This window comes from Nipponia nippon, unplaced genomic scaffold (genome assembly GCF_047370975.1).
Source record: "Nipponia nippon isolate SJK-2023a ecotype South Korea unplaced genomic scaffold, ASM4737097v1 scaffold_15, whole genome shotgun sequence".
In the NCBI taxonomy this organism is placed as follows: Eukaryota; Metazoa; Chordata; class Aves; order Pelecaniformes; family Threskiornithidae; genus Nipponia; species Nipponia nippon.
In genome coordinates this window covers 9,217,953-9,229,938 of record NW_028262331.1, presented here as the reverse complement: position 1 = coordinate 9,229,938, position 11,986 = coordinate 9,217,953, and the positions used below count along the sequence as shown (strand labels likewise).

The following is an 11,986-nucleotide window of genomic DNA, read 5'->3' as shown; positions in this document are numbered from 1 at the left end:
TATATACTTGAACTGAACACTTCTGGCACTACCTGGGAGAAGCAAGAGGCTGGTAACGAGACAGCAAATAAGGCAGGCATCTCTGATGGGCCCTGGGTGCTCATTCGGAGGTACAGCTACAACTATTCTGACTGACCGCGCGCGTTCAGTAACACCGTAACGCTTCTGACTGACTGAGGAAGCGAGCAGCAGCCAACTGCAACACTAACGGCAAATGTCTCAGGGAAAAGTGAGACTGGACTCTTGCTTTTTATCTATAGGACCAAAATATATGTACTCTCACAACTGCCATGTGTTTCTGGCACTACCCAGTCAGCAGCATTACCTCTGCCAAGGGGCCAGGGTTCTCAGCAGAAGCGCTCTTTGTTGCTCACGTGAGTCTTGAAAATGTTCAGCTCCACTGTGTATGCCACTTTTAAATAAACCCTTAAATACCCTGTAAAGGCGTCTGACCATCCGCAACAAGGTTTAGTTAACAAAAACATTTCAGATTAGTTTGTGGATTAAAATAAATGCAAATATATTTAATATAATTGTTATTGGGAAGCAACGTTTCCCATGGTTGACAGTATTTCTGTACCAACAGAAAGCAAGTCCACAGAACATCACGTTTAATTCCTAGTACCTAGAAATCATTCCAACACGTCTATGTCACTGCTTATCAACTCTAAATTGAAAATTAGAGCACTGACATCCATGAGCAAAGTGTGCCCAGACCCTGAGGAAACACACAGAATGGTGCACCACAGTAGCACCGGGTGCCGTCAAATCTCTTCTGTCAGAGGGAAACAAATCTCAAGGAAAGAAAAATCTTCCCCAAGTAGCTCACTCAGGAAGAATGTTCTCCTTCTCTGGAGGTTCAACAATTCTCAAACAGCAGTCTGCAAACTCAACAAATAACGGCTCCCGCATGTACTTTTTCATGAGGGAGCTTTTATCTTCTGCTTGATCGACTGTCAGCAGCAGCTGCCTGAGATGTGGATTCAGAAGCAAGCCTCTCAGTTCTTCCGATTCCCCTTTAAAAAAAAAAAAAGATAAACAGTACTGATCTTGAACAGTTACAAATGCCGTTAAAACCAGCCTTATTTTGCAAATAAACTTTCAAAGAGACATGGTGAAAGGCCAGATATCTGACGTTTAACTCTTTAAGGCCTTGCAGTGAAGTGCACGACTGGGATAAACTGCAGTGCTCCACGAGGAATTCACGGGAATCGCGAGTATCTCTGCTTGCTTTGCCGCAGGCCCGCTGCCACCTGCCCCCCGGCTGACTTCTGACTTCTCAAGATTACCTAAAAGCTTGAGTTTCTGCAGCGGGACGCGGTCCTGCTCGTCATCTTCTGTCAGGATGTCCTCCACCGACCAGGGGCTGTCTGCGGGCGAGGACAGCAGCGCTGCAGGGGGCCGGCGGCTCCCCGCGCCCTCGCAGCCCGCCCGTCCCGTCCCGTCGCCTACCTGCGTGCTGCCCGGCGCGGTTCGCCCCGCCGGGGAAGGCCTCTCCGGCCGCCGACCGCTCCCGCTCGGGCTCCGGCGTGCATCGCTCTGCGGGAAAAGACGGCGTTAGCAGCGGGGCGGCCCCCCCCCCCCTCCCCGGCCCCGGCCCCGTCCCGCCGGTCACTCACCCTTGTGGGTCCTGCAGCACGGCACGGAGCAGCTGTGGGGCGAGAGCCGCCGTTAGGGGCGCCGGCGAGGGCGGGAGGCGGCCCCACACCGAGCGCCCCTCATCCCTCACCGCGCGGCCGCCGCTCGCCTCACCGGGCGTGCAAGGCCGCGCCGCCCCCCACTCCCCGCCGCTACCGCCCCCGGTCCCCCGCCGCCCGCTGCCCCCCGGCCCGCCCCGTCGCGGCCCTCACTAGGCGGCGGCGCAGCGCGGGCAGCGGTACTTGGCGGCGCCGGCCGCCCCGCAGACGCCGCAGGGCCGCGCTGCCCGCATGGCGCCCGCCACTGCCCCGCTTCCGGCCGGCGGAGCGCCGAGCGCCTCCACCCAGGCTCGCTAGTCCACCGCCGAGCAGCGGGCGGGGCCGAGCGCGGGCGGGGGCAGCCCTGGGGGTTTATTTTCATATCTCTATATCTATAGCTAAATAAAATATATTTTTTATTTTTATACATATATATATATATATATCTGGCTGGATTCCAGCTGTCACCTTGCTTTTGAAATGGCAATCGCCACGATAGGCAGTGATGCATTAAATATTCTGGTCCTTACATATCACCTTGCCAATGTCAATCTGGAGATGCATAGAAATCATATCACCTAATAAATATCGGACAATAAAACCACCCCCCAGGTTGATCTTTACCATCTGCCCTGTGGTAAGTTTTGGTGGAATCTCCTGTTATTAAGTTGAGGTTGAAATAATGCTCGGGAGGAGGCAGACGTTCAGTTTCCAGCCGAACACCTGAGGCTGGTGGTGGTGGAGGTCACAGAAGACACGGAACAGTAGCGCTCAGAAGAAAAAAATGGAGCCGGATTTATCTTGCCTGAGTTACGTTACCATTTAAATAATTAATTTTAATTATGTATCATTTAGTGCCATCCATTTCCTTAAATGTCTGAATTTTAATTCAGACAAAAGAAATTCTCCCGGAGTTCTTCAGTGTAAAGCAGCACAGAAGAGGGGTTTTACAGCCACACGGATAAACCACTAAGCGTCGGGTTTGTTAACGTAACGGCACTGGCCCATCGCTCACATTAGCCGCTGAACCCATTTCTGACACAAAACATGCTCTTTTCTCATACCCGCGCAGGAACGGATCAATGGGGTTTTGTTCTCAGTTCACTCAAGCCTTTCAAAATGCTGAAACAATGACAACAAAGCAAACAAACTGGAAAGAAATCCCTGAAAACTCCAACCTGTCCTGGAGGGGCTGATTTGGGTCGGCCCGTGCGCGCGCGTGTTTCGTGAGCGTGAGAACACGATCGCAGTAGGGATTATCGCATTGCTGTAATACCACTGAGCAGTATTTGAGCGTACTTTAAAACCAGACCGATGAGCTGATGTCACCAGGATCTATTCGATCAAGGCTTCTCGGTTGGTAACTGTGTAAGAGAGAAGAAATTTAAGCACTGAGATTCTTCTAGACCATATCCCTGTGTAACTAGGAAGAGCCAGTCATCTGTACTAGGACCTGGCAGATTAACTATGCAGTAGCCAGTTTCTTTTTTGGAGAGGAAGGGGGTAAGATATTTTCCTTTTACAAAATACTCGGTCTTGATGTTTTTATTTTGTTTTGTTTCGTACAGGCAACTTGACCGCAATTCTGATCCTGAACAATTCAAGTGGGGTTTTCTCCCAGAACAGTGCAAATTTCAAAAGCCACGGACTCCAGCGTGCCTCTGTTTGTAAGCAGAAATATGAAAAGTGTAGTCACAAATATCTCACAAAAACATACAATCCAGCTACATACTGCAGTTAAAATTACAACAGTAAAACAGAGCTGAGTGCCCCCATTAACAAAGAGCTTCATCAAATATTCAAAGATACAATCTGACTGCCTGTAAATGAGAAAGTAAGATTACATTTCCCCCACACTACTGAATATTTTCTAACTGTCTTCAAAAACATAAAAGCAATACAAAAAGGCTGTGAATCCCAGCAGCAAAGCGAGCACAACACAAGCCTATTTCCAAAGGCAAAGTAAACATGGTTAATGGAGTTATTTTCATCTCCGAGCAAACCAGCTCTCTTGCCATTTCGAAGCTGGACAAACCAGGCACACGCACCAGACCGCTTCGCGAAGGAAAGCTGCAAACCGCCGCAACGCTGCACCCGATTCGCTCGCTACCCAAGACTACGAAAGCTGCTGAGAGAGGCCACAAAGCTCCAGCCCCCCTTCCGCGGCTGCCCGCACAGGGACCCGCCTGGCCCGCGCAATTTTCCGCACCCTGCGGTGGTTTCCGCGCCCCGGAGCTGTCCCCTCGCCGGGCGCCGGGGAATCCGGCCTTACTTCAGATCTCTCTCTGACTACATTGACTAGGTCAGGCAAGCCAGCAGTCCCGGACCAAGGGCAGTCCCAGCTAGATGTTCTCGATGGTGCAGGCTCGGACGCGGTTGGTGGAGAGGCATTTCAGAGCCTTGAGTTTAGCCCCCAGAGTTTTGGCTTTCAGGGTATATATTATGGGGTTTCCCAAACAGTTCATGGTTATCAGCATAGCCGTGCAGTTTCGAAAGATGTAGACGCCTGGGTAGAGATCAATGGGGCACTGATGGTTAGTTGCATCGAATATGACTCCTGCGAAAAAAGGAGCGTAGGAGATCAACGCCAGGAGCCAAATAAAAATACTGGTTCTGGCAACCTGGATTTCAGCTGATTTGTAGGTGCCAGTAGCTTGTCCACATGCTTTCATTCTTAGCTTTCTTTTCCTCAAGATGATAATGATTCTAAGGTAAGTGAACAGAGGTATAATAAAAGCCACCACAACATTGGGAATGGCGATGAAGATGAGGTAGTTGACGCAAAACGGACTGTAGAGGACAGAGAGATTTTTTTCCGTGCTCAAGCAGTTCCACCCCATCAATGGCAAGCAGCCCAAAAAGAAAGCAAGGACCCAGTTAATTAAAACTGCAGCTATGGAATGTTTTCTAGCAACCCTGAATCTTGTCCTCATGCTTGCAGCCACAGCCAGATAGCGTTCAATTCCAATGCTTACCAAGTTATAGATGGTGGATAAAATAGACATAGTATATAAGGCATAAGGTGCAAGCATATCCTTGGATCCAAAGATGGTAATGTCAGGATTGGTGATGAACAGCATTGAAATCCAAAAGCCAGAAAAGCTGGTGAAGAGATCAGAAAAAGCCAAATTACAGAAGAGTACAGAGATAGGCTTGTGCAGATCCTTTGTCGCCAGTCTGGTGAAGATGACTGTGCAGTTGAAGATCACAGATGCTATGTTAATGGTCAGTTGAGGGATGCCCAGGGCAAGTACTAAATATTGACTCCAAATTTTAGTGTGGTTAGTAGAGCAGTTTGGGTATCCATTCATGGTGGAAAATCCTACTTTCAACCGTGAACAAGGTCTGCTTTACTCATCCCATATTCCGTAAGAGACCATACTACATGAGTGTTGCTGCCACCTTGTTCTCCAGGCGAAGAATGAATCCGGCCACACAGCTTCTATTACCACATCATCACCATGACAGTGGATTAAACTTTAACCACTCGTGTTTTTAAATATTTGGGTTACCAACTCGGGGCATAGCCAATTACCTTTAAGTTGCTAGGATAGCCAAAAGTGGAAAACATATTTTCTACTATACAGACGATCTGCCTAAAGCAACCTTTATCAAGAGCAAAATCTGGCCGGTTCTTGTGAAGATGAATGATCACATCAGTAGTTTAAAAATCTTTAAGGATATTCTAAAATGGAATGAATGTGAATTCAGCTTTAATTCACAAATAAATTAGGTGGATAAGGGATTAGAGAGTCAGAAAATGGAGAGCAGTTAATTTTTTGGTTTTGGAGGGGGGAGTGTGTGACTGATGGAGCTCAAAGAAGAACATCACTGTTGTGTCAGTAACCTGGACCCCAGTTCAGCGAGGATCTAAGTCCTAATTTCAGATCAACTCTAGTGACATCACAAAACTTCTAAAGTGCTCAAGACCGGCAAGATCCAACAGAACCTAGTTGTTCACTGTCTCTTGCTTACGATTACAAACTGATGCAGCCAAGAGTGGCTGTTTTTCTAAGCACAGCCAGATCGTATCTACAGAACAAACCCCAAACTTGTAAGCAAAACCATACGATGAACTGCAGCACTTCAAAGGGGATCCTAAAAGGTGAGAGTCTTTGTCTCCACGGATGCTCTTGTGCTTGGGCCCACAGAAATATCTGTGTACTGAGTACTGGAGTACTCAGAAGTTGTCAGAATACACCTGAAATTGTATGGCCTTTCTTTCTCTTCTGTAAATCAGGGGTACTGATGCTTTACAAGCTAAAAAAAAAGAGATGCATTTAATGTGTTGTTGAATTAACTTAATTTTCAAACAAGGAAACGCAGGAGAATGACTTAACCCTTTAGTAGATTAATTGTATTGGAGACTTAAGATGCCTAAGCAGTTCTGAAAATGCCATTTTTTCCCACCTTAATTCTTGGATGAGAATGTAGCTAGAAAATGACAGACATCTATACTCAACCTTTGTTACAGGATATTTTGTGCTTGCTTAGTTAATGTGTAACTTGTACATTAATAAAACAACATAATATCATTATATCTTTTCTTTCTCTGTCTTTTTAAAGGTAAATGATTTTTGAGAACTAGATAAAATACTTGAGACTTGGGGAAAAAAAGCTCTTTGGACATACAGTCAGTGCTATCAGGCAGCAGAGGGCACTGCCGGAACAAACAATAGGGTATATGGGGGAATATGGGGATTTTAAACAGCGGAGCAGTTGAGGTGAGCAGTACCTCCTTATTTCAATATGAACAGCACCGTGGATATTTTTTTCTACACAGAAGCGGCTGCTTTTGTTTGCTAATGCTGAGTGTGGGTCGCCTCTGTGTCAGCCCCTGTTTTATTCAGAATGCCCACGCACAAGGAGAAATCTCAGTGTGCTCTGGCTGCTACCTGGCATCTATCTGCAAATGAGCAGCTTTCCTTTAGCAGAATTAACCAGGTAAAGCCGTGTTACTGATAAAGTTATTCTGATTTAATTTATTTTTTACTGTTATCCTAACAAAGGATTAATTTGCGTTAGTAACAATTTTATACCATGATATTGCAAAGCAGCTCAGCTAAGTTTAGGGGCTTTCCACATTCAGTGCTGACATCTGATCATTACAGCAGCAATTCCAGCTCTAGAACTGTAAATCTGTGAACTATATGATAGCTCTGCCAGAATCTACAAAGTAAGAAATTTGTGCTAAAATGTTGAGCTTAAAAAGGAAAATTCTATAGCTTCTTTTTTCTATTAAAGTTGGAGTGTATGCTAGTATATTCAGGTTAGTGTGCAATTAGTAGTACACACTTATTATATACTAGAAATACTTTATGCAAATAAGTAATAGGTATTTCAGAGGGTCACAAGGAAGTGCAAAGAATGATTATGTAGAAATAAGGGCTGATTAATCAAGTCTGCTGATGTATTCATGTCCTGTAAAACATTCTTTTCAGAGTGTCACAGATAAACCATTCTTTGTGCACCCTATAATCCACCTCATACAGACTTGTCAACCATACCTTTAGTGTGAGGTTGCTGCTGAACAAGGGCTCTACTATTTCTGTCACCTTGTCAGTGCCAGTGCCACAAGTCAGCAAGTTCTTTTAATACCAGCGAGTACGTCAGCAGGTAACGTACAGCGCAGGTGAGCGTTGGTGAGGAATGGCAGAGGACACCAGACCAAGCCACGTGCACTCCTGAGCTCCTCTGGTTGTGTTTTCCATGGCTTTGCAAACTCAGGGAGGGGTTGAGCGCTGTGGTGAACAGCAGGCTATCCACAAAGTAAAACATCTTTAAAAATAGCCTAGTTACTGAGAAGAGTATATCCGTGAACTTGGACTCCAAAGTGCCCTAGATATTCCTGAAAATGCTGCTTGAAATTTCTCTAATTCGAAAATTTGGTGGTCAAGCATGGAACACTAAACAATATGAGATCAGAATGTAATTAAAAATAATATCAAGTGGTATAAATAGCTCTTCACAAAAGCTTTGTAATCTTATTTACCTAATATAATGGCATAAAAATTAGCATAATGTTGCTAGATTAAAGGAGACAATATTATTGTGGAAACTGCTTTTTTAGTGGCCTTCAATATAGAGAAAATCCCAGATTTGTATATTCCAACCCTCTGTAATAAAGTTTGAGCTCTCAAAACCAGATGAAAAGTAGTTTGAATTGAAAACACCGTGTGAGACAGAGGGCTGCTACACAATCAGATCTCTATGTATAACAATCTTGGTTCAGGGGTATTCTTATACTCCACATTCTGGGAACTTTGCGATCTTTCTTGTACTTATGCTCACAACAGACCTGCGAGGAAAGAGTGTTATCTACGTTTTACAATTGGCAAACGAACAATCACATTATTTGCTTAAGATCCCACAGAAGTCCAGTATGGAGGGAACTGAGTCTAATCTGTATCTCAGGCCAACACTTTAAACACTGGCTGCACCTTGCTGTTGGCAAGCCTTTGATTGGTATTTATCTAGATTTCGCTTTCTACAACACTTTTTAGTTCTATAATTGTTTTTATATTCCTTTATCTAAATGCCCAAATTGCTATTGTTTTGATATTTGTCATGCATAAGAAAGGGCATTATCTTGTATAGAATCTCAAAGTTCAATAACAATTATCTGACAATTATGCCTGTGGAGAAGACAATAATCACTGAACATGTTGAAGAGGCTGAGAAAGAGACATGAGAAGCTTCGGGCTGAATTTTTAATGACCATCCATTTCAAGCGGCTGTTGTGGAAAATCTAACTTCACGCAACTGAGCTTGCAGTTTCAGAAATGCCCATAACCTGCAGCTCTCAGGCTTCCACAGGAATCACAAGTGCTCAGCAGCTCTCGGAGTAACAGGCCCCAGCTGTGACATGCCAAAGCTGATTTCAAAACAGGAAATTAAGTTCAGGAGCTGAGAGTCTTAGCTCTGTGCAGTAACCCTTGGACAACATACACTTTTACCTTCGGGTGATGCAACAGCAATTCTCTGTGTCCTTTATGCTGATAATACACCAAGAACCTTGAGTTACGCCTGAAACTACAGAAGAAAAAGCTGCATCCATGTAATGAAACTAAGAACTCCATAGCACAATTAAGCTACAGATGATTTGGTGTTACTTTCAAAGTAATGTACACACATGATACACACAAGAAAAACAAGGCACTGAAAGGATAACGGATTTTACAGTTCTGGTTTCTTCCCTATCACATTCTCTCTGAACTCACGTCCAATTCCTACTCCCGTTCTTGAACCACTAGGCCTTGTTTGCTGTGAAATGCAACGGTTCCACTTTCTCCTCAGTTGCCCCTGCGGTCCAACTATACACTTTACCAAGCTGCCGACAACACACAACCTGAGCCAAAAAATGTCAAGTGACATGCAGCTTGGCTAAGTATTGAGGAAGATTAATTCCTGCTTGCCATGACCTTCAGCAGAGCCTTGAGACGAGAATATCCATCTGCTCAGTCTTTCAATGGGCATCATGAGGCCTGCAAATAAACATTCAGGAAAGGGAGTGATACAAATAAGGAGCCTATTTATCCAATTCATGTTTTAATTTATGCAGATTAAAGTCTTCCTCTTTGGAGAGGAAGACACAAATGGGATGTGTGATCTCCTTCCAAGATTTTTCTGAAATGTTTTTGAAAAAGAGAGCGCTCTGCTCCTCCTCCACCCACTCTCTTTGAGGAATTTTTGCCTCACAGGTTTTGAGTTATCTGACGTCCCAGCTATGCTTTCATGGCCCTCACCAGGAACATAAAGCGAAGACAATCATCAGGCTTGAATGTCTCCGACTGCTGTTTAGCACTATGTTAGCTACAAGCCACAAAATAACGGCAAGGACAGCTTGTGGCAAGAACACCCCCCCAAACCAGGCCCTCTCTCCATCTCTGCAGAGCCTGAACACTTCTCTGGGATGCCAGGACTGGTATTTTCACCTGTGAGGAACTTGTATTATGCTGCCTATAGGGAGACAAACATCGATAAATGCTTGAAACCAAGGTTGTATGGTAAACGAGGCCTTCCACCGATAATTTATAATGTGAAGAAGCCAGAAAGCATCTTATCCCTTTAGACATGAAACAGTCCACGTAAAGGGCATCTTCCTTCTGAACTGAACAACTACAGAGGCATAGTGAGGACTCTTGTTACAAGAAAGCAATGGTCAGAAATGTGTGTGCATCAAAACCAGGCAAAGCAACGAGACAGGCTGTAAACACAGAGCTAAATATACAGCTGAGAGGCACACAGGCTTCAGAATACATCTTCGTAATTCTAGGAAAAGTAGAGTTACACAGTGCTAGTGTTTCATCACTCACCCAATGAAGACTATTCATATCCACATGAAGACTAGTGCTTTACATAAATACTAGGAAAAAGAGAGAAGTTCAGCTTTACTAATGATGACATCACATCATACAGGGTCTAATCCTCAGGTACAGCCTGAAGTAGATAGTAAGCAGTTAATGCACCAGAGCTGAGCCGAAGGCCAAACAAAGCCATTGGAAATGCTTCTAACTATTCCATGGAAATGACCGTGTATTAGAACAAGGTTCCCAATAGAGCAGACCCAGGGAGAATAACAGCCAGCCCACATTTTCACGTGGAGGATGAAGACTTAATGTTTCTGATTCACCAACAGCTACGAAATTCCAGATTTCCTGTTCAGTGGTGAGGGAACTCCAATGAAGAAAATTACAATACACAACTAAATGAAGAGCACTGAGTGTGTTCTCTCACTCTGAAGCATAGGTTTCCCACTCGGCCAGTCACTAATCATGAAATTCATCTGTGTTTTAAGTCTCTTGGAAGTGCTCCCCTCTCCCACTGCAGGGACAATTCCTCTCCCAGGTCAGCTCATCTGTGAACAGGATTTGGACTCAAGCCAGCCTCACCCTCACAAGCCTCAGATCTTCCTTCTAAGAGCAACAACTCAGCCTCCCAGCACAAAGAGCTGTGCCACCACCTTGACTTTGACTGGCACCCTTATGCATTTGTACCATGGGGTCAGACCCAGCCTGCTCTCATCCCCTCCTGCCTGCGCTGCTGGGACACGGAGGGACTGCAGCCGTTCAGCGGGAAGGTTAGGAACAGCTCTGGACTTCCTCCCTTCAGCACATGGTAGGATCATTTGGCTCAGACGCATGCAAGTTTCATGAGCTGTCACGTCAGCCCCTCCGAACTTCCCGTGAAGCCCTTTTGGTAGCAGCAGGTTAACGCCAGATCTCACGCATTTCAGAACCCAGGCTGGGGAGGACATCTCCAAAATCTTTGCTGCTGTGGCTCTCAAACCCACAAAATGCAGTTATCACTGGTTTTGATATTCCCTCCTGTTCTTGCCTATCCTGTAGCTATGGCCACAACTGCAATCATTATGTCAGAAAAAACTAGCCTGGGGTTCAGTGAGCTGCAACAGACTCCCTGCGTAACTTTGTCCCTTAGCTTCTTTCTCTGAGATCCTCATATGTATTTAGGTTCAATGTCCAAAGGCCTTTATGTAAAACTCACCTACAGTGCATTTCCTTTCAAAACTATTCCTAGGTGCAAAGATGACATTGAGAATTGATAACCAAGCACCTGGCAGGTAAGTTTCTTTAGAAAAAAAAAAATGGAGACCACATGATGTCTGCCCTGCTTATTTAGATTACAGACTTTATAAGGAAAGGGAATGTCTTTCCCTGAGTCTGCCTTCCCTTTCTAGCACAAATACAGACTTAGTTAACATGACCGCAGTGCAAATTATTACTACTTTAATAATGACGGTCTGGAAGTTTGACAAATGGAAAAAAAAACCCACCACAAACTCAAAACTAAGAATCCTGAATTTCAAGATAAAAATTTCTAACCTTCAGATTTTTCAGTCCTAAACAGAGGGTTTCCAGCAGGCTCCTAGCTTTCAGAGAACTAAACACAAATAGAGCTAAAAAAATAAATTAATCCAAGAGCTTTGGCTCAGCTCCCCCACTGAAGACCGCCCCCAGAAAAGAAAAAGAGAAAAGCCCAGGAGTAAAATGTCTTGTAGATGCCCTTGAAGGCTGACACCACCTGACACCGCCACGTTCACGCCCCGGTTCTCCCTACGTGCTCAGCATGCACCTTGCTTAGGTAGCTCCACCGAGACTGCCAAACTAGGAAGTTAAAAAATGCAACAAATTCCCTTATTGTTCTCGTCACTGCAGTAACTATTTATCTTAGCACCATGTGCTAGGCAAATCATCGTCTGTTCATGCTTTAATCTACCTAATCCAGGATGGAAAAACACTACCCAGCAAATCTTCATTGTTGGAATGTTATTTATAGCCATCCTTTTTATG

At 44.9% G+C, this 11,986-nt stretch overlaps 2 protein-coding genes across 3 annotated transcripts; both read right to left on the bottom strand.

The window, feature by feature from the left end:
- Positions 1 to 594: 594 nt before the first annotated feature.
- Positions 595 to 1,993, bottom strand: ZNHIT3 (zinc finger HIT-type containing 3). 2 transcript variants are annotated; one of them, XM_087752254.1, is made up of 5 exons: positions 1,851 to 1,984; positions 1,620 to 1,651; positions 1,453 to 1,539; positions 1,290 to 1,370; positions 595 to 1,016 (listed from the first exon to the last, which is right to left on the bottom strand). In XM_087752254.1, the coding sequence occupies exons 1-5, from the start codon at positions 1,928 to 1,930 to the stop codon at positions 826 to 828; spliced, it is 471 nt and encodes a 156-aa protein (XP_087608380.1). In that variant the 5' UTR covers positions 1,931 to 1,984; the 3' UTR covers positions 595 to 825. The 2 variants fall into 2 exon arrangements, with proteins under 2 accessions (XP_087608380.1, XP_087608381.1); XM_087752255.1 differs by lacking the exon at positions 1,290 to 1,370 and having other exon boundaries at positions 1,851 to 1,993.
- A 1,176-nt stretch (positions 1,994 to 3,169) lies between these two features.
- On the bottom strand, positions 3,170 to 6,241 carry LOC104017012 (lysophosphatidic acid receptor 1). Its single transcript, XM_087752250.1, has one exon. It carries the CDS (start codon positions 4,985 to 4,987, stop codon positions 4,019 to 4,021), a length of 969 nt encoding a protein of 322 aa, XP_087608376.1. The 5' UTR covers positions 4,988 to 6,241; the 3' UTR covers positions 3,170 to 4,018.
- Between the last annotated feature and the right edge of the window lie 5,745 nt (positions 6,242 to 11,986).